The sequence below is a fragment of the Paroedura picta genome, chromosome 8 (genome assembly GCF_049243985.1).
Source record: "Paroedura picta isolate Pp20150507F chromosome 8, Ppicta_v3.0, whole genome shotgun sequence".
NCBI classification, from domain to species: Eukaryota; Metazoa; Chordata; class Lepidosauria; order Squamata; family Gekkonidae; genus Paroedura; species Paroedura picta.
In genome coordinates this window covers 35,909,559-35,937,496 of record NC_135376.1, presented here as the reverse complement: position 1 = coordinate 35,937,496, position 27,938 = coordinate 35,909,559, and the positions used below count along the sequence as shown (strand labels likewise).

General features: G+C 43.0%; 1 protein-coding gene across 5 annotated transcripts in view; it reads right to left on the bottom strand.

The window, feature by feature from the left end:
• Positions 1-26,845, bottom strand: part of CROCC2 (ciliary rootlet coiled-coil, rootletin family member 2) — a 90,040-nt gene extending 63,195 nt beyond the window's left edge. Inside the window, exons 1-9 of one of the 5 annotated variants that reach the window (XM_077349013.1) lie at positions 26,680-26,743; positions 17,052-17,104; positions 15,266-15,416; positions 12,436-12,581; positions 8,510-8,668; positions 6,410-6,493; positions 4,709-4,815; positions 3,675-3,840; positions 77-183 (exon numbers count right to left, since the gene is read on the bottom strand). In XM_077349013.1, the coding sequence (XP_077205128.1) occupies positions 77-183; positions 3,675-3,840; positions 4,709-4,815; positions 6,410-6,493; positions 8,510-8,668; positions 12,436-12,552 (740 nt within the window). In that variant the 5' untranslated portion in view covers positions 12,553-12,581; positions 15,266-15,416; positions 17,052-17,104; positions 26,680-26,743. Of the gene's footprint in view, positions 1-76; positions 3,623-3,674; positions 3,841-4,708; positions 4,816-6,409; positions 6,494-8,509; positions 8,669-12,435; positions 12,582-15,265; positions 15,417-17,051; positions 17,105-26,679 lie in introns of those variants that run through there. The other 4 variants (XM_077349011.1, XM_077349012.1, XM_077349015.1 and 1 more) reach the window with 4 other exon arrangements.
• Positions 26,846-27,938: the final 1,093 nt, after the last annotated feature.

The following is a 27,938-nucleotide window of genomic DNA, read 5'->3' as shown; positions in this document are numbered from 1 at the left end:
GTTTCTGTCCATGGTAATTGTCTGCTCAGCAACCAGGACTGCTTGGGTAGCAGGATCACTTTTAAGTTGCACCCACCTCTCCACTGTGGTGCGGAGCTCTGCAAAGTTGCCTCGAAGTGTTGCAGCTTGTCGCCATAGCAAGAGGATTCCACTGTGCTCACTGCTTAAATATGAACCATACATCTGGGAAGAACAATGGCAAGAGCATGACTGGCACAGGGCAGTCCCGACACTCCATAACTTTGTTGAAAGGCAGCTACAGAAATAAATCTCTTGCATTTGCAATACTTACAGTTCTAAAGTATCTTTCAAAGTCTCCTGTATGAGCACCAGAACCTTGTGTAAAGCCCTTGGAAATCTAGAGCTGGTGCCACTGGCACAGGAAAGCAGAGAGATTATAGAAAACCCTATTCTCATGTAACTGATTTTAGGACATTTCTTGTTCTCCAAGCTGTAATGAGTTTTCTTAAAATGGGAGAGAACATTCTAAAATGAATAAATAATATAAACTAACCTTCAGTTTCCAGTACACTGTACTTTCTAAGCAGGCAGGGATATTATGCCATCCACAAATACACACAACAACACTGCACAGCTAAAATGCAAACCAGGGGCTCAAAGAAATGCATCGCCTTCCAACATTGTAGTCAGGTTGGCATCAGCTCTGACTGAGCAAATAAAATTCTGAGCTCAGCACTTGGCCAGGATACAAAATGAGCTAATATTTTGCTGCATAAATGAGAACGTCTCAATGCTTGTAAATCCATATGTATGGATTTTTTTTTTATCCAGCACAATAAATAAATATAAGTAAATAAATTTCACAGTTTACAACATAGGCTTTCAAAGTTACTCACTGGATATAGGCTCCTTCTCTCAGAGGAATTATTTACAATGAGTTTTAGAGCTCCAATAGTATCTAGGTGGTCCTAAGGTCCGTGGAAATGTAATATAACTTTTAGCTTTAACTGAGGTACAACCACAGCAAGTTAGTAGCAGCTGGAAACACTACAGCAGTGGCAAAAATGACACTATTATTAACATTTGTATCCCACCCTTCCTCCAAGGATCTCAGTGTAGCATACATCGTTACCTCATTTTATCAGCACAACAACCATGTGAGATAGGTTAACCTGATATAAAATTAGTGCCTAAGGTCCTCTAGTAGGACGCTTTGATGTCTAAATAGAGATTTGAACCTATTTTCTATAATCGATCTACATCCCATGTTGATGACAGAGGTACATCCTTCTGAGGAAAAGTATCACAAAGAATGTCAAAAACCAAAATTTGCTAAAAGCTAGAAATAACTAACATACAGGGCAAAGCTATGCAAAGCTATTTTAAGAAATCAACAAACTTAGACAAGAGTAACTCTGCACAGGATTGTACTCAATGACCGATTATGCATGGCGGCAGCCATACTGGGCCACCACTGATTTCTGGTGGCAGGGCAGAACACTCTGTTGCTTCATGTGTACCAATGGGGGAAGATTTCTCCAACCGGACATGGTCTGTCCTGGCTTTTCATGTGTGCATATGAAGCTGGGGCAGAAATATTTTGCCGCACCTCGCTGCGGTGGTGGGGTGGGTGGGGTAGGGGTTTTTCACTCCACAAAGATGGGATAGCATCACAACAGTATACCACCATCATGGAAGTGAAAAAACACACACCCTGTTCAGCTCCAGGCATTGCAAAGCATTATTTCCCTATTAGGACACCTTAAGTGTGGGAGGAGCCAGCCCTGGAAGGCCCAGCTCTTCCCTGTATGCACAGGCCCAGCCCAGCATGGCTGTCAATGGCACCCATGTTACACCGTGGGGCATCAGAGGCCCTAAAGTGGGCCAGGGCTGGGAGGGGGCCAGACTGATGCCAACACCATGCGTCAGTGGGAATTTCCCCCACTGCTGCACAAGCACTAGCCTGGCTTATCCCTTCCATGCATAATCAATCAATAACAACTGAATATGGAGCCAAAAAACAACTGAGCTCTTGCTTAAACTTTGACAATGTTAAACTAGCAAGTGACAGCTGAAGGCCAGATATTACATATTCAGTGTACAGCTTGTTTACAGTAAGTATCTACAAGGAAGCTATTATGAAGATTATGAATATTATCTTTGAAGTACCACACTCAAGGTCAAATTGACTGAAGAGTCTAAATATGAGTGTTGGAAAATTCTCTGTTTGATGGCCAAGGATGGTATTGGCCTGCATCTAAAAATATGACTGATACCAGGCAATTTCAGATAGAAAGAAAATGAAGCTATTGATATAACTGAGGGTGAAATAAGTGAGGGCATAGATAACAAAGGACAGGCATAACAGAAGAATATTCTACATGATAGTTTTCTTGATGGGCAGCTTTCCAATCCCCCCTACTGAACAGGTGTACATAATGGTCTTATGTCTATGGAGTAGTGTATAAATAAATAAACAGCTGAAAGCATTGAATAAAAATGAACCACAATAATATTGTGTATTTTTTTGGTATTGGTCGAGGACCTTAATAAATGAATGAATGAATAAGTTGAATTGACCACAAGGTTACAATAGCCTGAACTCTATAGACATATAAACAAACCCCCATTTATTAGGAACTGTACCTCTGAATTCACTGATTATGCAATGATGGTTCTTAGAATAGAACATTTTCTCAGAAGCAACTCTTATACTCTGTGATCATGGATAAACTTTTCAAAATAATTTGGATTTTTATTGATTTCAGACTATAGCACTCATGCCTACATTAATTTTTCACAAAGTTAATTCCAACTGGGCTCCCCCCAATAAATGAAAAGCAGACTTCAACAAGAAAATAGACCTGAGTCACCCATACAAAGGAAAAACAGGAGTTATTAAACAAATAAAATTAGGGGAAAAAAGAACTTATAGGCTATGGCATTCTCAAAATATTTAATCAGGCAAAAATAGCAATTTAATATTTGATTCTGACACCTGCTGGAAACTGCCGCCTTGTTTGTATTCTGGGATACAGCAACACTGAAAAGAAGTCTTACATGATTTCTGCTGGTTTCAGGGACATCAGGAAGGCTGAGAGAGAACCAAATACTTTACTCCATTGTCTCTTTCCAACTGTACCAGCAGCAGGAAAGGGGGGGGGGTGGATAGGAGAGAGTTTCAGCTTTCTACCAGTTAGTGCTGAACTTTGCAATCAATTAACCATCTATCCATCTTCATCTGGATCAACTTCTTTATTTTTTTTAAGTAATCCATATTTAACTGATCCAGGGAAGGGGAATGTGACGGAGCAGGGACAGCTGATATTCATGGAATTCCCTGTTTGTGTCAATGGATTATTTTTCATGCCCTCTGAAATGGTAGCCCTCTTTGTTGGAGGGAAGGGTTAGAAAGTTTTCCGTCCATCTTGTTGTTTGGTTGGGGGGGGTTATTATTGTTACTGCTGAATGGGTTATGGGGGTTTTATGGTTTTATTCTGTAACCCGTTACAAGTCTCTGGAGAAGTGGCGGGATATAAATTTAATAATAATAACGATGATGACGATAGTGATGATAATAATAATAATGATAATATCATCATCAAACACTCCACTCCCATATCTCATGGAATATTCTGTGGTAACTGGACAATGAAATGTATGATTCTTAAAGCATGATTTTACAAGACTGTTACGAGGCTAATAGGCTTTACCTCCCTGCCGTTGTGCAACTGTGATTCCTTCTGTTCCATTTCACTCCTCAGAATTTGCAAATCCATGGTTGCCTTCTCAAGCTCTCCTGCTAGTCTCTGATTTGAAGACTTCATCTGCTCCAGCTGTTCCCGCAGTAGAGTATTCATTTGGGAAAGGCTGGTGCTCCTACAAATAAAAGCAAACCATAGACAATGTAGATTTCTATTATATTCTTGCATTCCTGTATGTCTCCCTGCCCATTCAGAAAAAGCATTTTAGTTGTTATACAAGTGGAACATTCCCTCTTACAGGGGAGAAACAAAACTCATCCTCTTGGCATAGACTACCTCCTCAAGCCACCAACACTGTCAAATAGGTACAAATAGGTATAATCTTCTCCAAAATGGTAGCTTATGGAACAAAACAGATCCAAGGTTAAGAGGTCATTCTCAATGGCCACTTAATTGAGCTGGCCAGCACTACAGACATAATGGGCAAAATGCCCGATGCGTGGGCGTGGCCCACGCGGGCCGCGGGCCGCACCCCAATGCCCTGCCGGTCTCCAACCTCAGAAAGGTTGGGGACCACTGCTCTAGATTCAATCTTCTCTAAGGCTTAATCATTCAAACAGAAAAAGTAGAATACCTCTGTCTAGAATGCATCGTGGCAGTGTTTTGTTTCCAGATGCTCAGGTCACAGCTGAGACCATGAGCATCTTTTAAGTATGTCTGGCACTCAAGGTGCACCCATTACTGTGATCTCACCTGAATTATCCATGACTTTGACCAACTCTCTATCCTTTACAGAGCATTTGTTAAATGGAATGGATCTGGATGGGAACTGCCCTTGCAAAATGTTCAAAAACACCAGTCTGTATAAAATACAATGGGCACCTTTCAACCTGATGCAGGCTGCAAAGACTGTACAACTCAGTCATGAAACATCTACCTATCTGGTATCCGGGTCCAAAACTACATATTACCTCAGCCTTCAGGACCTTTCTTCCATACTTTTCACCTTGGGTTTAATCAGCTTCAGCAAACTGCAACCTTACCTCTGTTGCTCCTCCTCCAAGTGTATAAGGGCACTCTCCAACTCTGTACTATGGTCATGCTCAAAACGACGTAAACGTAACTCTGTTGAGTCTAAACGCGTTTGGAGCTAGGGATGAAGAAGGAAGATAGATTGTAGAACTATACAGATTAAGGAACAGGATGATTTACTGGCAGGAAGTTCAGAAATGTATGATCTTTTAAAACATCAAAAAGCACAGAATCTCTTTAACACAGCATTAAGATTTTCTCAGAATACAGAAACCCTTAGCTGTTTCAAACCCTGCAAGCTCAGAACACACAGAAAAACTAGATAATTTTAGGCCAGTTTCTGATTAGATCAGGCTGCCTCAATCAGGGTTTCATGAAATGGGTGGGAGTTATTTTTTTTAATAATTAAATTTCCAATGGGTGGGAGTTAATTTTTAAAATATTTTTTTATATTTGTTAAAACATTTATCGGGTAAGAATGACAAGGAATGCAATTAACAGTCAAATGACAGTCAGCATGCTCACATAAGATTGACTTATCGAGACTGGAAGACTTGCATTATCCCATACCATTCCCACAGAATGCCCTGGACTTCTATGAGATTATCCACATTGACATGAAATAATAAGGTGCCTAGGAAGAGGAAGGGTCAGCAACTGGGGATATGAGTGGAGGGTGGACCCCAACTTTAAGGATATTCAAGTATGAGTATACCATTCACAAGTGGATAAGCTGGATGGCAGCTGGATGGAAGACAGGCTAGTTGATGGCCTAATTTAGGGAAAAGGGTTACACATTGGGTGGTGAGTGAACAAAGAATCTTAGATCCATGCCGAGGTTACTAGTTCCTCAAAATTTCAGCAACTACTGCCATATGCAGACAACCATCCTGAGCCACATGGATAATAACTTGGTTTTTCTGGGCCCTAATCTTCAAATACATAAAAGACTATTGGCAGCACTGCCACCACATAAGATGATTCTTCCCACTGTGAGTCCCTTGATTTTAGATACGAAGTCTACTGATGTAACAGAATTTATTTTTGCTATATATTCCCTGTCATGTAAGTAGATCATAGTCTGAGGAAGAGTGCTTGCACTCGAAAGCTCACGCCCTGAATAAATCTTTGTTGGTCTTAAAGGTGCTACTGGACTCTGATTTTATTGTCCCTTGATTTTGACACTCATCCTCAAGACCCTATGGTTTCAGTCTCTAGCATGAACAGCAAGATTAATAGTGATACTGAATGACCACTGCAGTCATGTGCTTGGGATTCACATGTATCTCACACTCATACAGAGACTTCCCTCCAGGAATGACAATCCTATCTCTAAGGCCTCATGTAGCCTGTATGTTGTACTCAAGCTCTTTGTTTATCTTTCAGAGATAGTCTGTATCCTGCTATGAAAAAGGCTCTTGTGCTCAATAATTGTTTCATGAAATAAAGTGCCTCGCTGGCTGGCTATATGGCCCACATATTAGTAAAACACTGGACATCCCAAAAACCTGGGAGAAGCCTTTGATATGAACTATACAAAGGAGTGTTTGTACCAGATATGCCATTAGCCTAGGCTGTCTGCCAAGTGCTCACTCCAATTAAATGTGCATGACATGATGGGATAGTGATATACAAATTGCACGTGGTGTTAGGAGTCAAACTGCCACATGTTTCATCATTATCATTTACAGCATGTAAAAAGCCACACGGACCATCTGTTTTTGATGCTCGCACTCAGAGGTTTTCTCCAGCAGTTGCTGCTCCAGCTCCCCACATCTTTTCTTGTATTGCAGCATCTAGGCAAAGGAGCAGAAAGGACAAAAGGTTCAGGCAGACAGAATAAACAAAAAAAAAAGCAAGAATAAGTAGTCCAATTAAGAGGGACCCTGATTAAACCTGATCTTTAGTCCTCCCAAGCAGGGGTAGTCAACCTGTGGTCCTCCAGATGTTCATGAACTACAATTCCCATGAGCCCCTGACAGCAAACGCTGGCAGGGGCTCATGGGAATTGTAGTTCATGAACATCTGGAGGACCACAGGTTGACTACCCCTGCTCCCAAGAACTGAAATTTAGGCCAGTAGTTTCAAAGGTGTCAATCTATATCCTAATAGCCACCTCATCTCATGCAAACTCCATATTACAGAACGTTTTAATCTACTTGTTTGAAAGTTCAAAGATTTTTCAGAAACATTTCAGCATGGCTGAAACTGGTACCTACACTGAATAAACAATCTCCTAGAAACATTTTCTAATCTAAGTCCTTTGGCCCCAGAAAATGTAGAATTCATATATGTAAAGATAATATTTTTAACAGTCTGCAAGTTCTTTAATTTGGGGGTACAAATTAATTCAGGATCATCAATTCAGGATGTTCCGTGTACAATCATTTACTTCCTGTCCCCACACCCTTCCAGTCAGTATGTCTTTAATTTACTCATTATGAATTGTTCCGGGAATACATCACAATGGTTATATGTTAAAACTTCTTTGGCACATGTTCCTTATGAAAAGTGAAGCCAACGGGTGACTGTTCTAGCTCTGATTCTCTTCAGTTGGTTGGGATGCACTTTGTACATTGGGGCTGCTGACTAATCATATTCTCCCTGCCTGAATCTGGCTTCTCAAAGATGGAGGAACAATTGCCAGAGTTGCTGTTGTTTTAATTTGTGATATGCTAGGCCAAGCCTACAGCCAGGACTACTGGGGAGCAGAAGTTATCTATCCCAGAAGCCAGAGAGAAGGGGAAGCTCATGCAGCTTTTGGGGTGGGCCATATAAAAATACCAATTGTTATAAGTGTTTAGGGAGAATGATAGTTAAAGAAATGGAAGTTGCCTTCCCTGCGGCATCCAGTGAGAATATAAACCTGAGAAAAACATCTGCAAGGGGGTGGAGAATGACAACCTTAAAGCAACTGTCAAGAAGAAATGCATTTGCTGCAGTCCTGGCTACTAGCACTGGTGAAGGGAAGCCAAGGCACAGGAAGGTCACAGTTCTGGTTGATTAAGCAGAATCCAAGAGAAACTCTGACTGCCAAGATGGTTAGGAATGAGAAGCATCCAATGAGAGACCTGAAGATGGAAAGGCTCTTTTGGACCTCTACAAAGAATGCAACATGTCCTTTTTAGTATCAGGACCACCATCCACTTTAAACAGCCCAAGGCTTCCCAGATACTTTGGAGAGATTTCTCAGGAATCTAGCAAGTAACTGACATTGTTTGCCAAGCAGCTTGACAGAGCCGAAAAACAATACAAAAAGCCATATTGTTTCCTGCAGCTTTAATGGGAATTGCTGCAACCTACTGATTGGTAATTCTTTCTTTTTCCATGTCACCCCCTCCATGTTTCAATCTGTAATCTAATCAGAAGTGTACTATGGGTGCCACTCTATAGCACCATGAAACATGTTCTCCCCTGCCCCTGACCTCAGACCAGATTGTATTATAGTCAGGCCAGATGGTACAACACAATCTGCCCTAAAGGGCATGCCCTAAGGGGATGCAAAATTGTAGCTTGTTCCCAAGAAAAATAATTTGGACAGCCCATGTGCTACATATAGGGCACATTCATAACAAAAAAAGAGCCAGCCACGCATAGTCATCAGATGAAAAGTGAAATAGAAAAAGGCCAGAGACATGTATAGGCTGCATTTTTCTAAATCCATGAGATATCCATTAATCCTCAAAAAACCTTCTGTACAAGGTTCCACTGCTCTGTCCTCTTGAATCCTCTTGAGGGCCTGTTCAGGATCCTCCTGAAGAGACCTCATCAATTTCCTGCCCAAGAAACCTGGCCAAGGTGTCACCACCCACCTTGTTCTGCATCTTCTCCACTAGCTGAGCCTGGCGCTGCTGCCCGTCCTGATAGGCCTGCAGCTTGTGCTTGTATGTCTTCTCATCCTCTTTGAACTGCTGTCTCATCTGCAGGTAAAGTGTGTTTCCTTCCTCCTCTCCTTGCAGTACTTGCTCCAGCTACAAAAGCAAAGACCCACCCATATCCAAATGGCAAAGCAAGGGCTAGGAGCTCCAGGGCTAGCTCCTGAAACACAAGGCAAGCCCAACAAAGCAGTATACAACCATGCAAATGAACAAAATAAACTACAGTTCCAAGGAGTTGCCCAAATTGCTGCCATTAGTCCATAAACTCTCAGTTTTTCTTCCAGCTCTTTCACGTTCAATACATTGAAATGAAACACTCAAAATTTACATACGTGCTAAATTAATACAGAACAACTTATTTTATATGAACTGGATTCTTTCAAATTTGTAATGCAATCTTTTCTGAAAGGTAGGTGGATTGACCTTACAATAACCTACAGAAATGACTGCAGACAGAATTGGATGGTCATATGTTGGAAACAACCTGACAGAGCCTAACAAAACTTCCCTGAAATCCACAGAAGCATACAGCATGTAATGTTTTGTTCAGAATGTACAATTTTGGCAGGAAGGGGAGGAGAGTTTCAAACAAATGAAAAAGACTAGATTTGTACACTCATCAGAACATAACTAAAAGTCATAAGGAAATGTGGGCCTTCCCCTAACACTGCTTGCTTATTTTCTAATGCAACAACAGCTGCAAAGGCTCCAAACGGGGTTTTAACAATGTGAAATTTAAGTTACAACTGTGCTTAGATACTGCAATATATGTAACTGCAGAAATTTGCATAAGGAATGGCAATATGCTAAATGCAATATGCTAAAATATCTGCTACTCAAATATTCTATACCAGTAGATGTAGGCAGGCTGCAACAGTAAGAACTCTTTGCTTGGAATAAGGCACTCCTCTAAGTAAACCTTTTCAGGATTGCTTCCAGTATATGGTGTAAAGTTTAGAATGTCATACTAGGATTTGTGAGACCTTGCCTCAAACCCCCCCTCAGGGGGCCTAACTACATGTTACTAAGTCCTTGGATTCACCAGAAGGACATGCAATCAGACATATTTTTGGAAGTTTCCCACTGTGAATTCAATTCCTGTGTGTGCAGGATCTGAATCCACAGCATGTCTCTTCCCTGCACGATTTTTCTGACATAAAACAATTCTGTGGGACACTCTTTGCCTTGATGAAGATTCCCCATGTCCTGATAGGGTACACAAAAGTTTTCCCAATGGAAAAAAGTTTTCCCAATGGAAAAAACAGCACACTCTTGAGGCTGTTTTGCATCAGGACAACAAAAGGGTAAAGATAGATCTGTTCCTACTAGTACAAGGGGCATCCTACAACAGATAAAAAGAAATCTGACTTAACACTGAATCGAGAAGTCTCCCATTCATTCTGTCTGTTTCTGCATTCCTATTCAACATGCATTCCACTCAGCAGTAACACCACCCTAACATAAGCAGCTGTGAGTAGGGCAGCAGTCCCAGGCCTACTGACTTTTGGGAAGGCTTGGTGCTGAGTCAGGCCTGGAACTTTGTGCCTGTCATGAGGATTGGAGTGAGGGATTGTTTGGACTTGTAATTATTTATGCTTCTCTGAATGGGAATCTTTGTTGGGCCAAGAATGTGCCGCATCCTTGTACTCTCCAGGCATCAAACCAAGCATGTTTCTCCTGAGGAAGGGAGCAACAGAGTTAAACACCATGACCAGCTGCATCTGCAGGCTCCAGAAAGTAGCAGTGTGTGAAAACAGGAGCTAACTTCCTGTCTGCTTGAGCACGCCTGAGAAGTTATCAATGGGCTATGTTTGCACACCATAATCTCCCAACATTTGTACACCAGAATGTGATTCCTGGCAGTTCCCCATCAAAAGGGCATTGCTGCAGCACAAAGCCAGAAAGCTGGTTGGGTTTAAAATGCAGCTGCTCTAACCATTATATTCCTGAGGTTACTTCCATCAGAAATGCTTCTTTAATTTTTTTTATTATCTGCCAGCAGCAGTTGCTGGGATCATTTTGCTTGAATATCATTTCTTTGTTTTCTGTCATTGGGAAACCAATCTTTCCGCCAAACAAGACCAACATAATTAATGAACAAAGCCAAATAGTTAATTAACAACCCATTGAACCTCATCTAGTCTTCCTCACTGTTCCCTGCTCGCATGCTGAGAAGCCAGTAAAAATGCCAAATACCTTTCAGCTGCAGTCCTAAGAACTCATTTTTGGAGGGAAGCCTCATTAAATAAAAAGGAATTTACTTCTGAGTAGGCCTGCCTAGAATCATTCCCTTCCTTCCCAGGGTGAGGAATAGCCACCCGGACCTGCAACATTACAATGCTATCAGAGGCCTTCCTTCCAGGGCAGGTTTCTCCTGTTTCAGTAATAAATCAGAGCACTAGGTCACCAGTAAACATTTTATAAATGAAATTATTCCCTTTATGTGACGTAAACTATTATCATAATTGATGACTTCGTTCACAGGACTTCAAGTACTTGTGGCAAAACTTGTGATGGTATGTTCTCTTCAGTAGGACCCAATTTCCAGAAAATACTTATGTTCATTTGAAGTCAGGGCCTCAGCTGTATCAACAGTCTCTGTCTCACAACAGGAGAATACACGTTATTTAAAAACTGGGGAGTTGTTCCCAGCTATTGCAAAATTCAGACCATTGCAGAGGCCTGGCCCATCTTCAAGAAGCTTCTCTTGCACTGGTTGAAGTAAGCCTTGGATTAATAACAATATTCACTCTGCCTGGGTGATCCTAACTTTACACATTCCCAAACTCTCACAAAGCCTAAATGTTCAGCTATAGGCTACTATATTACCGTAAACATATTAAACTTTTTTTAGGCCCAAGACTCATCCTGAACTCTGACCTGCAATATTTTATTCACTTTAAATTTATTTTCTTCATATGCCTGCTTTACCCTTTTGTTCTCTTTTTCTCCCTCTCTTAAAATGTACAAAACCCCAAAACAATGCTTTGACCCACCTGAAGGTGGGTTGCAACCTAATTATGCATATTCATCCACCAAATGAAAACCAATGCATCTAGAGAGATTAATACATGGGTTTATAGGCCTTGAGCCCAGAGCACACTTCTGTAATAAAGTGGAAAAGTGGTACAAAGTTTATCATCCCATATTCTTCCTAGCTGTTGGTTCCCAAAAGAAATTATTCACTCAGAATTAAAGTTGAAGTGGTGGCAGATAGGCATGTATGGATATGTTCTGTTTTGTTTCTTTTTTACCTGACAAAATCTTCATTTGTGATGCAGGCTTAGAATGGAGCAAGGCTGACTGCCACTTTGAAAAACTACAGAGTCCTGCTCTTACACTCTTGTAGAAAGCTTGATTTCTGAAAGTTGTACCACCAATCCTCCATCTTTGGAAATTTTTAAACAGAGGCTGGATAGCCATCTGACAGAGAGGCTGATTCTGTGAAGGCTTAGGGGGGTGGCAGGTTACAGTAGATGAGCGATAGGGTTGTGTGTGTCCTGCATAGTGCAGGGGATTGGACTAGACGGCCCATGAGGTCCCTTCCAACTCTATTATTCTGGGATTCTATGATTCTATGAATCCTAAATGCCTTTCCTCCCTTGAAACAGCCCTTGCTAGGTATAAGAAGATGTTGAAGAGCTGCCAAGACTGGGGCTTGTGGCAGGAGACCCACATTAAATACAACTGAACCCATGCCCATATTACTTGTCATGTTCCAAGCACAGGAACTGAGAAACTGGTGCAGGGCTAATTCATCAGTATGCCCTTCACTTTTACATTCATTGGGAAGAGAGACTGATGGATAATAATTTTGTCACTTTTATGTTTTGTGAAGAAAAAGAGAACCCTGACCTTACCCTTTCATGAATAGCCTGGTGTTTGCTAGCTAGCTCATCTTTCTCAGCACGCGTTTCTGCCAGCAGGTCTTCAAGGCGGGAGAGTTCCTTCTGCAGCAGGCGGTTTTCTTCTTGCATGTTCACTGGGAAGGTTGTTTCCAACAAACCTGAGAACAGTGGAAAAAGGATACGTTAGTTGAATTAACCAACACAAACTTGGGACTGATTTGTCCTTTGTACAGACCAGACATATAGATCACCCCCCCAAAACTCTTTTTAAAAATTAGCATGACATTCACTACTTTCCAGTTTTTAGGCATGGAGGGTGATTTTAGCAATAACTTGATCTCACTTAGAGTACTGTGTTTAGTTTTGGGCACCACAATTGAAGAAGGATGTAGACAAATTGGAGCATGTCCAGAGGAGGGCAATGAAAATGGTGAGGAGTTTGGAAACCAAGATGTATGAGGAAAGGTTGTTTCCAGTCAGTACAACTACATCATCCTCTCACACCAGGCCTTGAACTCCTCTGAGAGCCACAGAAAAGGAAATAGAAATGACCACAGCAGAAGCTAGAAGGTGAGCATAAATTGTCCATTTGCAGTGAGGTGTTCTTTATTTGTGTTGCTAGCAAAGCATTTTTTATTAAAACTTTAGTATTTTAATCTGGCACTGAAGAGCCCTGCCCTTTTCCAAAGGGACAAGGCCTTTGGACTGTCTTGTAAAATGAAAATATCAGGGTTTAGAAAAAGGCACTCCCTAACATAGGGGCAAGAGACCCTTTTTCTCCAGAAATAGATATCTGTGCAAGTGTGATATCAGCTTGCTCTGTATGTTACTAGTGAGAAAAACAGATTAGTGAATCAAGCCCTGACTCAAAGTATGTTCACCCACCTCATGTGTTTTCAAAGCTGTATGGGAGGCTGCCCAGAGAGGGCCTCTTAATCACAGGTGTCATGCTAGTCCTGCTTCTTATTATGAGGAAGAAAAATCACTCCCCTACATGGGAATTATGGGGCAAGAGACCTGGCTTCATTTTCTAAATTTAGGACAGACCACAACACCATTGGTTTGGCAGGTTGTTTAAATTTGCTTATCCTCGTATATACAGTGAATAATTTTCTCTTGTCTTCTGAGAACATATGATTTTAGTGCAAAGAGCTCTCATTCTCGGCTATCACTTAGACATTCATTTATTACTAAAACAACATTTCTAGGCTACTTTCTAAGCTTTACAAAGCAGCATACAGGAAAAAAACAATAAATGGACTGCTATTATTTGCCATGAGCAGGAACAGCTAGTTTTTGCATGACACCAGTACCACATGGGAGGGACTGTTTATCATAGCCAGGAAAGGGGAGGGGGCTGCAGTCAAAGCTACAATCAATATTGACTGAATTTACAAACTTTGATTCTTCTGACTCATCATCAAATCCAGTGCACACAGGCAGCTCAGGATGTTTCTTTGTTCCATTCTTTGCATCCATTCCTGCCTTCTTGCTCTGTCCCCAGGGAAGTGCTGAATATACAGGGCCATTTCGCACGGCTTCAAAGTAGCAGAATGGTTGCTATTTGGAAACGCTACTAATTTGCCATAACCCACGACGTCGTAGACAATCTGCAACAATCCTGAAACCAATCAGCAAAAAGCGCTTCGTTGTGGCGCTTTCAGGGGAATCCAGAAAAGTGGATTCACCCTCTGGATAGCGATACACTCCTGCAACCAATCTGCAACAGTAGCGCTAAAGACCTGTGCGTTACCATTGTTGCTGGTTCTTCAAAGTCCCTCCCCCTGGCTCTCTCCTCCAAACTTCCGGCGAAGCGATCGCCATTTTTTTTTCTCCGAGCGAGCGGGGATAAACGCACCGGCGAGCCTCTTTCTGTTTAGAGGCTTCCCTGGCTTCAGTCCTTCACCTGTAGTCACTAAGCACAAACCACTGAAAAGCCCGTTTGCTGAAATAAAGTCCCTTTATTTTTTACAAATAAATTCAGCCGAAAATCGGGCCCGTGAGAGGGGGGGGGTGATTTTTTTTTTATCACTCGAGGCAGCGTGCAAACGATCATACAATCAAACGACAGCTCACATTAGGCAGCTGGATGGGTCTCTCCGTAGCAACGAATCTACCTAGATTCGTTGCTATGGGTCGTTTTTTTTTTTTTTAAACCTTTCTTAAAGGGAAAGGGGCTGTTTGGGAGCATGCTAACGGCTGCCCATTGGCTGCTTGACGGCCAGGGGCGGGACGAGCTTGGCAATAGCGCTTCCTTTCTAGCGATTTCTGCCGAGACCGGAAGCCTGTGGGAAACGCTAAAAAACGCAACTGATTCCACTACAAAGGCAGGTATGCATAACGACGAATTCCACTATTTTAAATGGCGATTTTTCATTCCGCAAACAATTTGCAACAAAGATCCCTGTGCGAAAAGGCCCACAGTATACCTCTCTAGGTGGACCAAGCTAGTCCCATCTCATCAGATTTTCAGAAGCTAAGCAGGGTTTGCCTGGGTTAGTATCTGGATGGGAGACCACCAAGGTTACAATGCAGAGCCAAGCAATGGCAAACCACTTCTGAACATTTCTTGCCTTGAAAACCCCAAAGGTGTCAAACTAATTTGTTATGAGCTGGATCTGACGTTAAGTGCCACTTTGTCAGTCTGGACCACACATGTCATAAAATGTCATGCCAAATATCGGAGACATAAACTTTAACACAGTATCTCCCTGATGTTCACCATTCCACTTCCATCTCCATGGGCCATCTGTTTGACTCTCCTGTCCTAAGGGTGTCCATAAGTCTGCTATGACTTGATGGCAATTTCATTTTTTCTTTTTCCCTCCAGCAAAGGCAGTACCTTGCGATGATGGTTCAGACAAGCTCTGTGTGATGATCTGTCGAATTCTGGCTGGTACAGTTGTGGGTACAGCTCTATCTCCTTCGCCTCGCACAGTTAATGCTTTGTCGTCTCTACTAGCTCTGGGATGCAGCACTGTATCCTCCAGTTTCTGAAACACAGCCAAAAATCACAGCCTGATTGGAAGACCTACTTAGTCATTGTGGATGCCTGACCAACATTGATTTCTGGAGGATTTGGGGCTCACCAAAATTATTAAGTTATCAGCCCAATTTTAAAGGTGTCCTTAAGCCCACTGAAATGCGTCAAGTTAGGTTTCACTGATGCACGGGATAAGGCTTGTATATTGTTATACATAGTATAATTGTTGCAAATACATTCTAAAAATGTTAGCTGAACTAAATAGCAAACTTTAGAGCCAATCACAAAGTAGGTCTTCAACAAGGCATTATATGCAATGTCACAATTCAGAATCAGGTTATTGTTACTGCTATATTTAGCAGTACGATAGTATTACATTTTTCCCCATGATAGTATTAGATTTTTCCCCATGCAAGGGCCTCTATCCACCCTTTGGAAAAAATAAGGAGGGGTGGGTGAGTTTGGCCCTGATTGATGGGAAGGGAGAGCTAACCAATACTCCCAGCAGTGGCCTGATGAATCATAGAATCATAGAGTTGGAAGGGGCCATACAGGCCATCTAGTCCAACCCCCTGCTCTACGCAGGATCAGCCCAAAGCATCCTAAAGCATCCAAAAAAAATGTGTATCCAACCTTTGCTTGAAGACTGCCAGTGAGGGGGAGCTCACCACCTCCTTAGGCAGCCTATTCCACTGCTGAACTACTCTGACTGTGAAAATTTTTCCTGATATCTAGCCTATATCATTGTACTTGAAGTTTAAACCCATTACTGCGTGTCCTCTCCTCTGCAGCCAACAGAAACAGCATCCTGCCCTCCTCCAAGTGACAATCTTTCAAATATTAGAGGGCTATCATGTCCCCTCTCAACCTTCTTTTCTCCAGGCTGAACATTCCCAAGTCCCTCAACCTATCTTCATAGGGCTTGGTCCCTTGGCCCCAGATCATCTTCGTCGCTCTCCTCTGAAGGAAGTTTGGGAGGCCTATATGGACCTGCATCAGGCTGGTCCTCCCCTTTTGGACACAGCAAGTGCAGGAGGCACCAGTGGGAAACCAGGGAGGGATAATTCAACTTTAACAGCAAACAAATCTGTGGTTTAGGAATAATTTTACACATATTTTCAAGTTTAAGACATTTTCCCCAAAGCCATGTCAAAATCTATCACTGCAAAGAAAATTGTATACCACCCTGGTATAGAAGAATCAATAATACTATCCCAAAGTAATCTGTCACTTAAAAGACATGGAAGTCTAATACTGGAGCACGAAATTCAGTAGGAGTAGAAAAAAAGAGATATAAGGTTGTTCTGTAGAAAAAAAAAAGAGATATAAAAGATATTAAAAAAAAAGAGAGATAAGGTTGTTCTGTAAGAGCCTCTTGTGGCGCAGAGTGGTAAGGCAGCCGCCTGAAAGCTTTGCCCATGAGGCTGGGAGTTCGATCCCAGCAGCCGGCTCAAGGTTGACTCAGCCTTCCATCCTTCCGAGGTCGGTAAAATGAGTACCCAGCTTGCTGGGGGGTAAACAGTCATGACTGGGGAAGGCACTGGCAAACCACCCCGTATTGAGTCTGCCATGAAAACGCTAGAGGGCGTCACCCCAAGGGTCAGACATGACTCGGTGCTTGCACAGGGGATACCTTTACCTTTACCTTTAAGGTTGTTCTGTAGACTTCCAGGTAGGCAAAAGTAGGTAGCAGCCAACCTTTAAACAAATAAAACAAATCAGGAATTTATATCTCCCTTGCAACGATTCCCACGCCCAGTGTCTCTTTCGGTATCCCCTGGACATTTATGTATGTTGCTGCTGCCTATGATTTGGACTGCTAGCATCATTTTAAAGAAGTACTACCAGTGAGAAAACAATTCTCCCAAATTTGGTTATTAGTCTCTTTAAAAATACTGCTCACATGTAAACAGTTCAATAAAATTATGGGATGGTCAAAGAACAGGACTTTGTGTCAGGGATTCCAATGCCAAAGCTTAACCTTGGAATATACAATGTGCCAATAAATTAGCCCTAAATAGATTAATGGCGCCCCCTCCCTTGCCTGACTTAGTTCTATCCTGAGACCCCATATTAAATACAGTTATAAGCTTTTTGAGTGTGTGATTGGTCACAGTTCTAATGTTCTCCTGGCATCAAGCCTATTAATCACCTTGTGTGAAACAAACACTTCACTATTCTTTCAGACATTTGTAAATTTTTGATTGTAGGGTCTTCTATCACTTACTTATTGAATTTTTGTTGGTGGACTTTAAAATCTATTTTAATTCACTCTAACTCATGTTTGCTGTTTTGACTCTGTTTCATGCTGTTTTATGTTACATACTAGATCTAAAGCCCATTTCACTCAGGAATGAAATGGGCACTAGATGACCTGGGAGCAGGGCCACCCCCCACCCTAGGCTCTCTCAAGCCTTCTCCCGGCCGGCGGAGCGGCCTCGCCGCGTTGTAGACGTGGCGAGGACGCTCCGCCGGCCGGAGGAAGGCGGCCAGGCCCACCCGGCCCCCGAGGCTCTCTCGAGCCTTCTCCCGAGCGGCGGAGCGGCCTCACCACGTCTATGACGCAGCGAGGCTGCTCCGCCGGCCGGGAGAAGGCGGCGCGGCCCACCCCTCGCCCGTGGCTGTCTGGGCGGGTGAAGCAGCCAATGGGGAGCCGTGCTTTGCGCGGCTCCCCATTGGCTGCTTGGGGCTGGATGGACACTCAGAGGGGCCAATCAGGAGCCGCTTTGCGGCTCCTGATTGGCCCCTCTGAGTTTTTATCCTGGACAGGGCCTGCCCTAACTCCTCCCACAGTGCCCTTACTGCTTTATTCAGTCCGTGGCGCTCCGCGCCACGGGGCTGTTTAAAGACTAGATTGAAAGCCCCCCCCTCGGCGGCCGCCCAGCGCACCTGGTGGCCCAGTGAGGTGGGGGGTGTGCTGCGCGGGTCCCGTGGAAGCCACCCCCAGCCCCCTTGTCAGCGAGGCCGTGGCTTCCACGGGACCCGCCAAGCACAGTTGCCGCCTTTGTGAGGCGGCAGGTGTGCTTGGGGGGGGGGGAGGGTCAGGAGGCGCAAAGCGCCTCCCGACTGGGTAGAACTCTGTTCTGTCCTGGTGAGGGGCCAATTGGAAGGTGCTTCATGCCTTCCGACTGGGTCCTCACCCGACTGGCTAGAACTCTGGTCTGTCCTCACCCAGCCCACTCTCTGCCCACTTAGCCCTTAGCGAAATATGTATACCACTCTCTGAGCGGTTTAAAGATGTTTGATGCTATCTAATGCTGGTTTAGACTTTTTACAGTTTCTGTGCTGCTGTGCTGTTTTATTCCTTTTATGCTTTTCAAGTTTTTTTCCTGGTGTTATTGTTCCATCTTGTCTTACTGTATTACAGGTTTCATCATATCCTGTGAGTTTATTGTAAATCTCCTCAAGCAAAATTTTTGGAAAGAACAGTAGGCAATACCTGTAGTAAAATAAGTAATGTCCTGCATTATTCAGCTGCATCAACTCAGCTGCCTTAGCCTCTTCAGATGAATTTGCTCCCTGAAATCCAGGCGTTCAATACACTGAACAATACCCTTCACTTCTGCATTTTGGTATAAAACCCTAGATAATCCTCACAGCGCCTGTTAGTTTATGGTCTTTATAACTGGGATTTTCCTTCACATTTTGGCATTTGTTTTTAAAACTTAGACCTATCTTGTGAAGTTAGACTTAGTTTGTTTTTAACTTTATTGTGGCTTTACTTCTGGGTTGCCCATGTCCAGTTGTCAAACTCAAACATGTGTCTAACTTGTTTGGCATTTGCTGTCCTCTCAATGCTTTTGTTCCTAAGGATTTGAGGTATTTCACTGTTATTCTCTCAGGTTTTTAGAGCAAGAGGCAGACAATGGAATATGCATTGTGCTGCTATAATGTTATGCATAATGACAAAGGAAAAAGCACAACTGGGAAAGTATCTGCCATTAATTATTAACATGGATAATTTTATTTCTCCAATATTTTTGTGAACTACAACTAAACTCAAAAGGACTTATTAGCTGTTTTAGCAAAGAATTATCATATGGCAATAATATGGCTTAATATCTATGACACAGTTTACTAATTTGCCACAATGTACTTTTGCCCTATATCTGTACGTTTATGATCCTTGTTCCATTAAGCCTGAGAAAGAGTGCATGCACTTGAAAGCTCACACCTTGAATAAATCTTTGTTTGTCTTAAGATTCTGATTCAGAGTACCTTTAATGGCATAAAAATTTGTTGGTCTTAAAGGTGATATTGGACTCAATTTTTGTTGTGCTACTGCAGACCAACACAGCTAGAATCATAGAGTTGGAAGGTACCTCATGGGTCATCTAGTCCAACCCCCTGCACTATGCAGGACACTCACACCCCTATTGCTCATCTACTGTAACCTGCCACTCCCTTGAGCCTTCACAGAATCAGCCTCTCCGTCAGATGGCTATCTAGCCTCTGTTTAAAAATTTCCAAAGTTGGAGAACCCACCACTTCCCGAGGAAGCCTGTTCCACTGAGAAACTGCTCTAACTGTCAGGGTCTTCTTCCTGATGTTTAGACAGAATTTCTTTTGAATTAATTTCATCCATTGGTTCTGGTTCGTCCTTCTGGGGCAAGAGAGAACAACTCTGCTCCATCCTCTATATCAGTGTTCCCCAATCCCCGGGTACCGGGCTCCAATGGGGGGAGGGAGGTGTGGGCACCAGCGGGCATGCCTCCCCCCCCACAGTGCAGCGCTTGCTGTGCTGGGAGCAATTGGCTGCTTTGGTGGCCGAATCGCTCAAGCTGGGGGGGAAATGCAGGCGTGGCAGTGTTTGTGCCCGCTGGCAAGCGCCGCTCTCCCTCTCCCCCCCCCCAGTACCCGGACTGAAAAAGGTTGGGGACCAGTGCTCTATATGGCACCCCTTTCAATACTTGGAGATGGCTATCCACTTGAAAAGAAAAGGCAGTTGTTGCTATGCTGATAGAACTATAGCTAAATTAATGGCAATGCAGCAAGAGTGCCCTCTATAGGTTTCAGGTTGTTTTGGTTGCAGGGAACAAAGGCTCGCAACCAAATTCAGATAGACCACTGAAAGGGGTTCCATCTTTTTACCTCTATCTCCCAGCCTGAAGACTGCTTTATCAATATAATTTTAGACTGCAGATTTGATGACCTGGTCTGTTTTGGCTGACATATGGTATTTTTTATTGCCTTGTTATTTTTTATTGTAAGGTGCCACAAGCAATTTTCTTGAGATGTGGCACACAATTTTCTAAATAAATAAAAGTACTTTTTAGCTCCTTTCCAGCAGTTAACTTGCATGAGTAAACAACAACAACAACAAACACAGAAAGGCACTTGAACGGAGTTTCTGAACCAAATGATGTTCACGTAGGAAGGCTGATTTCTAGTTTTACCCTTCGATTTTATAGCATAGATATAATTTTAGTCTTTGGCCCTAGCTGCACTACCTTTTATGGGGTAAGGAAGGGAATGATCTCTCACTCAAAATACTACAAGAGACTAATGTGCTGTGTGCTACTCTTCTCAGGTCCTATTTCTGATATTCTCTGAATCACAGTCTACTTCCTATTTATCCCCTAGGAAAGTTAATAAGACCACTAAAAAGATGTTTTTACCCCAGATACATTGTTCATGTTTGGGCAATTTTCTCACAATGTCATTCACCACATCTTTGTTACTGAAGCCTCTCCCTCTATGTTTCTAGAAGCTATGCAATATACAGATTTCAGTAATTTACTCCACTAAATGCTTCTGACCTAGTACTTCACGGTTTACACATCTGGCGAACACATGAACATTAGTAATAAGACCATGGGGGTACAAAATGGCATAAGAAGTCATGCAACTCAGAATTGTTGTTTAGATATATCCCGAATATTCCAGCATGCTGGAAAGCTCACTGGGGCCAGCAAGCCGAAGATGAATTTGGAAAAGGTGGCGGAGGAGACACTGGTTGACCATTTACACACTGGGAACTTCACTGCCCCAGTTTCTATGTAGGAGCACAAATTGGGGGTGGATGAGGCACACTGGGCCAAATGCTCCCCCATGTGGGTGCAGGAAGAGGTGGGGCAACCTGCCACAACTCAAACTCCAGCCTGCAACCTGGCATGAAACCTCCAGGGTGTAAACGGTCGTTGATAAGGCTGATCTGATCTTTTAAAGGGAACTCTGTGAAAAGTTTTGATTATTCTTTTGGACCAGCTTAACTACTTGAAAAAAAAGCTAACAATGTCTAACTAAATACGGAAGTGATGAAAAGAAGATTTTCCCCAACCATTTTTCTACTCTTAGTTTCAGCAGACATTGTGGGGAGATGAAGGGAAGGTGATTGTAAGCTGCTTCGAGACTCCTTCAGTTAGTGAAAAGCAGGGTATAAAAACCAACTCTTCTTCTATAGTTGCCAGATCCAGGTTGGGAAACTCCTAGAGATTTGGGGATGGAACTTGGTGAGGACAGGGACCTCAGTGGAATACAATGCCACACCGTCCATCCTCCAAAACATACATATTCTCTTGGCAAACTGATCTGTGTAGTATGAGGATGAGCTGTAAATCCAGGGGATCATCAGGCCTCACCCGGAGGCTTGCACACCTAGCCCTTTGAGTAAAAAGCAAATAACTACAAAGATTGTGCATGACTTCAGTCCAACAAAACCCAGGAGGTATCACACAGAAGGGGCAGGCCCCTCGGTTCTTTCAGGGTATGTTCAAAATCATACCTAATGAATACCGGCTAATCTTGCTAATAGAATTATAGTCCTGATAATTACTGTTGCTCAGAAAACATCATTCTGACTTACAAATCTAAAAGGGCCAAGTTACAAATCTGATAGAAAAGACGACACTTCTTTTCCCTAATAAACTAATTGTGATTTAAAATCCAGCCCAGCATTTCCAGCACCCTAATATACCCCTGGATATATCTTAAGATTGCCTGTTTTTACACTGGGCCACCCTCTGTTATTTTTATATCAGTCTGATCTGTAGCAATTGGCATTTGATGTTATTTGTATCCATACTAAAAAACTGTAAACTCCCCATTTCCACTAATTAAACCTCTACTAACATGAGATGGATTGATTCAGTAAAGGAAGCCAAGGCCCTCAGTTTGCAAGATCTGAGAATGGCAGCTAACAATGCAATGTTCTGAAGGACGTGAATTCATAGGGCTGCCATAAATTGGGTGCATTCACAAAGTGGCAATATTTCCCCCTGTCTAGTTGCAACCCGAGATGTCCCAATGCCAACTTAAACTAGTTCTGTGCTCCCAAGGGGGCAGTACACATCTGGGTCTTTGATGTCAGCCCCACTGGGAGGAATTCCAAAAGAAGTTTGTGATATACAATGAACCATGTGAAGTATCTCACTCTTGGAAATAATCTGTGTTGTTCACTGATAAAATTTCTGACATACACCTTGCCTCTAGCCACTGGATCCCAGGCAGATTTTCTAAAGCATTGCAGATCCCAAGGGACTTTTGAACAATTTCTGTCTACCACACAAGAAACACAGAGTCCTTGCCAGAAAAAACAGCAACTGGCAGATCTATTTCCATTTCTCAAGTATCTTTATTTAGGGTTTTATAATGTGTAAATATGTTAGTGTTAAAAGCTAGACTGTTAATTGGGGAGAAAATAACTTTAATTACTCAAAAGCATTGTTTAGGCCTTGGAAGGCTGGTTCCAAAGAAATATTCTTATCCCACAGGAGAGTTTTAGAATGTTTTCTGATGAAGAAAAAGAAAGATGTATGAGCAGTATATTAGATACACACAGGTTCCAAGTCTTCTACAAGGATTATCCAGAAAAATCCATGCCAATCTTCAATTTCAATGTCATATTTTCCATAGCATTCCCAAAGGAAGGGTGTGCGTGTATGTGGAAATTTCCATTAAAACAAGCCCTAATAATAGATGGGTAAAAAAATAAAGGAAATGTGGTTTTATAAAGTGATCACATCCCTTTAACAACTCATCCATCCCCTCTAAACCATTTAAATGTCCCCCCTTTTCAAAACAACAGATGCCACATGTGAGCTAGAAAACTGCAAGATCTGCAAAAATTCCAGTGGTGTAACTGTAGTACTCAGGGCCACCTATCAGCAAAGGCACTGACTAAAACACGTTGGCTGGCTAATAGGTTTCAGCTGTAGCATGGAGACTGTGAACAGAACCCATGGAGATAGCTACTCCCTCTGCAGCTGATGATGTCAGCACAGCTGGGGCAGCTGCAGAAAGAGCAGCATTGGTGAGGTCTCTGCAAGTCAGTTGACAGTGACAATTTGCAAGAAAGAATAGGAAAGACAAGAACTGCCCACCAATGAGCACAATATTTTGCAGAAGTAGAAACTGGTCTCCTGAGAGGCAACAGAACTATAGGAAGTAGTTACTCCTTTTCTCAGGCAAGCAGGCCTAAGGGCAAGCGAGATCTATTAAATAATATTAATTCAATTTTATTTCAAGCAACATCTAAACATGGTAATGTGGGGGGAGGGGTAACTGAAGAAATTATCAGATGTTCATGTTTTCCTATGGAGGATTTTTTCAGATATGATGTTTAGAGCTCCTCTTGTAATAAGAGTGTATTTATTTAAAACATTTATTCACTGCTTTTCTCCCTTGCAGAACTCAAGGTAGCTTGCAATACAAATAAGACATTATCAAAACCACAATAGTCCCAAATTGAGAGCATTGCAATAGTCTGGTCTAGATGTAACCAAGGAATCAATCGCTGTGGTTATAACTTACCCAGGAATGGATGCAGCTGATGTATCAGCTGGAGCAGGGCACATGCACTCTGAGCCACAGTAGCCATTGAGTTTTCTATGGTGACAGCTGTGTGAAGAGGCACTCTTAAGCTGCAAAACTTTTCAGGGGGAATATTATCCCATCCAAGAGGGAAATCTGAAGTCCCTGGGCTGCCTTTCTACTAAGCCAGGGAACCTCTCTCTTGTCAAGATTAAATGTTATCTTTTCCACCATAATCCAGATCATTACTGACTCCAACCTATGGTTCAGAACATAAACAACATCCTTGGAAATAGGTGAAAAAGAAAGGTAGAGCTACATATCATCCACTGAAGACATTGCAGTGACAATGCAGCCCATACCTCCTGGTGACATCTCCCAACTGTTCCAATATTAAATAGCATGGAGGATAAGATGGAAACCTGTGGTAACCCACAGATCAAAAGCCATGGGGCAGAGCAGGAATATCCCAACATTGACTTCTGTGACCGACCCCTCCCTCCCTCCCCCATAGGACTTGAACCACTGTAATATAGTGACACTTACTCTCTGCAATGAGAGGTGAGTCAGTAGGATACTATGGTCAATAGTATCAAAAACTACTGAGAACTTAACTGAAGGTTTCTTCTCTAAAGTCACACCTCCTTTTACTCCAGGCAGGACTATGCAAATTTTGCATGATCTCTTGAGCCAGCAGGGGCCTGACACTCCAGTCACTACATAGCCCAGCTCCTTGCCATTTAATGTTTACTTTCTTCATATTCCTCCCCCTTTTTTAAGGTGGGAAGAACCCTTATGGTAAGTTCCAATGTTTTGTTCTCTTTCAGTGGAGGAAGTCATCCAAGCTGGTTACATACCCAAGTAGTTGAATGGGTAGGAATTTTATAACCATAAATACTTTAAAACACACTTTTTTTTCTCTCCTTGTTTGTTTGTTTTATCCCACCACTTGTTGTAAAACTCTTATGCCACATTCAATGAAATTTAACTGGAAATGTCTCACTAACATGGAAAATGCAGACCAAGTAGTTGCTCTGTAAATTTCCGCCACTGGTACCCTAGTTGAAAACATCGCCGACGTGGCTGCTGCCCTAGAAGAGTATGTTGTAATCTTTCTGGACTTTCTAAGGCCTGGTGTCTCATAAAGGTAAAGGTAAAGGTATCCCCTGTGCAAGCACTGGGTCATGTCTGACCCTTGGGGTGACGCCCTCTAGCATTTTCTTGGCAGACTCAATACAGGGTGGTTTGCCAGTGCCTTCCCCAGTCATTACCGTTTACCCCCCAGCAAGCTGGGTACTCATTTTACCGACCTCAGAAGGATGGAAGGCTGAGTCAACCTTGAGTCGGCTGCTGGGATCGAACTCCCAGCCTCATGGGCAGACAGCTTCAGACAGCATTTCTGCTGCCTTACCACCCTGCGCCACAAGAGGCTCCTATGCCCTGCTAATCCAAAATTTTATTTAAACCACTTAATAATGCACTGTCAATATTCATTGCTATTAATTTTATGAAACACTAAATCTTTAGAAATGGAAATTTTTCCATGATAATATAATGCACTGGAAAATTTTCCACCCCACATCTCTGTCTGTTCTCCCACTGGAATTCAGCCTGACCTGAGGGTCTGACAGCGTAGGCAATTCAATCCTAAATTAGCATTCCCATGCATACCGATTTGGGAGTAAGAGCCCTTAAATTCGGTGCGACTTCTAAGCAACATGTTTAGAGCAGGGCAGAAAATTTATAGTCCCATTTCATTCACCTTTATGAAACCACTTTTGTCCCATGCACCCATTTCTGAAACATTACTGCCCTCTAGTGTCATCTAAAAATGTCTGACTCCTCCAGAATGTTGAGTTTGTCCCGCAGAAGGCAAGCAATTGACAAAAAAGGCTGCAAGTATGAGATTTACTTGGTCATTTCTGGACATATTTCCAGACTAAGGGTGGGATGCTGCACTCACAACAGAATGCCTAAACACAACTGACATCTGGTCTTCTAGGATTACAAAGGATAGGAAGAAAGAGAAAAAGATCAGTCCAATCAGCTGGACTCAGGTAGGTTTAGCACAACCTAACAAACTTCCTAGGCAGCTTTAATTTCTGGACACACTTTTCTCACTGACACGCTCACCTCCTATCGCCAAATATACCAGTGCACGTCTATTGCACATTATCTGGGAAATCGAATCATGATCTAACTCAGGAAAGGGGGAACGGCCGCGAAAGACACTTCTTACAGTTTCTATGCATAAACGTCGGCTCCGCTGGGTTGAGAGAAACGTAACGCTTTCACCATGCTCGGCGTTCTTAATGTGCATTTAAACATTTGCGCACACAGTGTCGCTCTACAGAGCGTGTTCTGCAGCACCCAATATTGGGGGGCGGGTTTCATCGCTTCCTCTAAACCTGGGCATTAGAAGGCTACGCCCGGCACCGCCCGCCTCGCAGAGCCACTCCACTGAACTCAGCGTGCTTACACGCCGGGGGTGTTTCCGCATACCGTTACTGATACCGACTGACCTGGATGGCGGCCTCCAGTCTCAGTCCCGGCTTCTCCTCACTGCCCTCGCTCATCGCTCAAGGCCAGGCTGCTCTCGGAAGCCCAAGAGCGAGCGAGCCTCCTGAGGCAGAGAAACTGCAGGCCGCGAACGTCCCTTTGCACAGCCCCGGATCGTCCTCGCTTGCCTTCTAGAGTAGCCGAGGCGCGTGGCGGGACCGGGCGGTGGTTGCTGAGGCGACGGGGACGCTGAGCCGCCGCAGTTGCCGTGGAGACTCCAGGCGGCCCCCGAGGTTGCCGGGGAGACAAGGCACGCCAACCTATTTCCCCGGGCCTGGCGGAGGAGGAAGCGGGAGGATTTCTCTCCCCGCTAAAGTAGGCAAAGAGCCGAGGTAGCTCAGGAGTCCCCTTCACAGATATATGTGACCTTGTATCAATGTACACTTTTTTGTGTAGGAAGGTAGATTTTGTCACCCAGTTAACGTTGTGCCGGTTAATTACACGTTGTCCTTCTACAGTCTGCAATTCTAAACCCTGTTTGTGAATGTGAGTTTAGTGCCGCTTTAAGGCGACTATGACCTCTCCTTAACAGCTTTGTGAACCGAGGGCCCTGGCACCCTTTACTGAGTCAATCCATCTCACATTGGAATCAGAGTCCAGTAGCACCTTTAAGACCAACAAAGATGTCTCACACCTTGAATAAATCTTTGTTGGTCTTAAAGGTGCTACTTCAGACCAACAGGGCTACCCATTTGAATCCATCTCACATTGGGTTTTCCCTTGCCTCCAGCTATACATACTAACAGATACTAACAGTATTTCTAGACTGCCTTTAAGTACACAGTAGAGAGGTGTTGTATAAGGTTCCCCTCTCCAAAATGATATTGACAATACCCTCCATTTAAAGATGTAAAAAAAAAACATAATAAAATATGGTTTGTGTATGTGTGTAATATCTATATCACAGAAATAAGCTTGCGGAAGGGTAGACAGCGACCAACAAGAAAAACAGAAATTGTTTATGAGTGATTTAAATTTATGATGGGTATCATATAGTACAGGTTTGCCAAGTCACTTCTTAGATTATTTTTCATCCAGCCACTTCAGCCTTTCAGCACAAGGAGGGCAGGCGAGTCTTTTCTAAATGCTACGCATTCATCAATATGAGAAATATTTGAAAGGCGTGAAAGGAATGTGTGTTCAGCTGCAAGAGCCTTCGCAATTTCTTTCCACCGTACAGGCACGGAACGTGCTTGAATGCCAGTGCCTTCAATATCTGGTT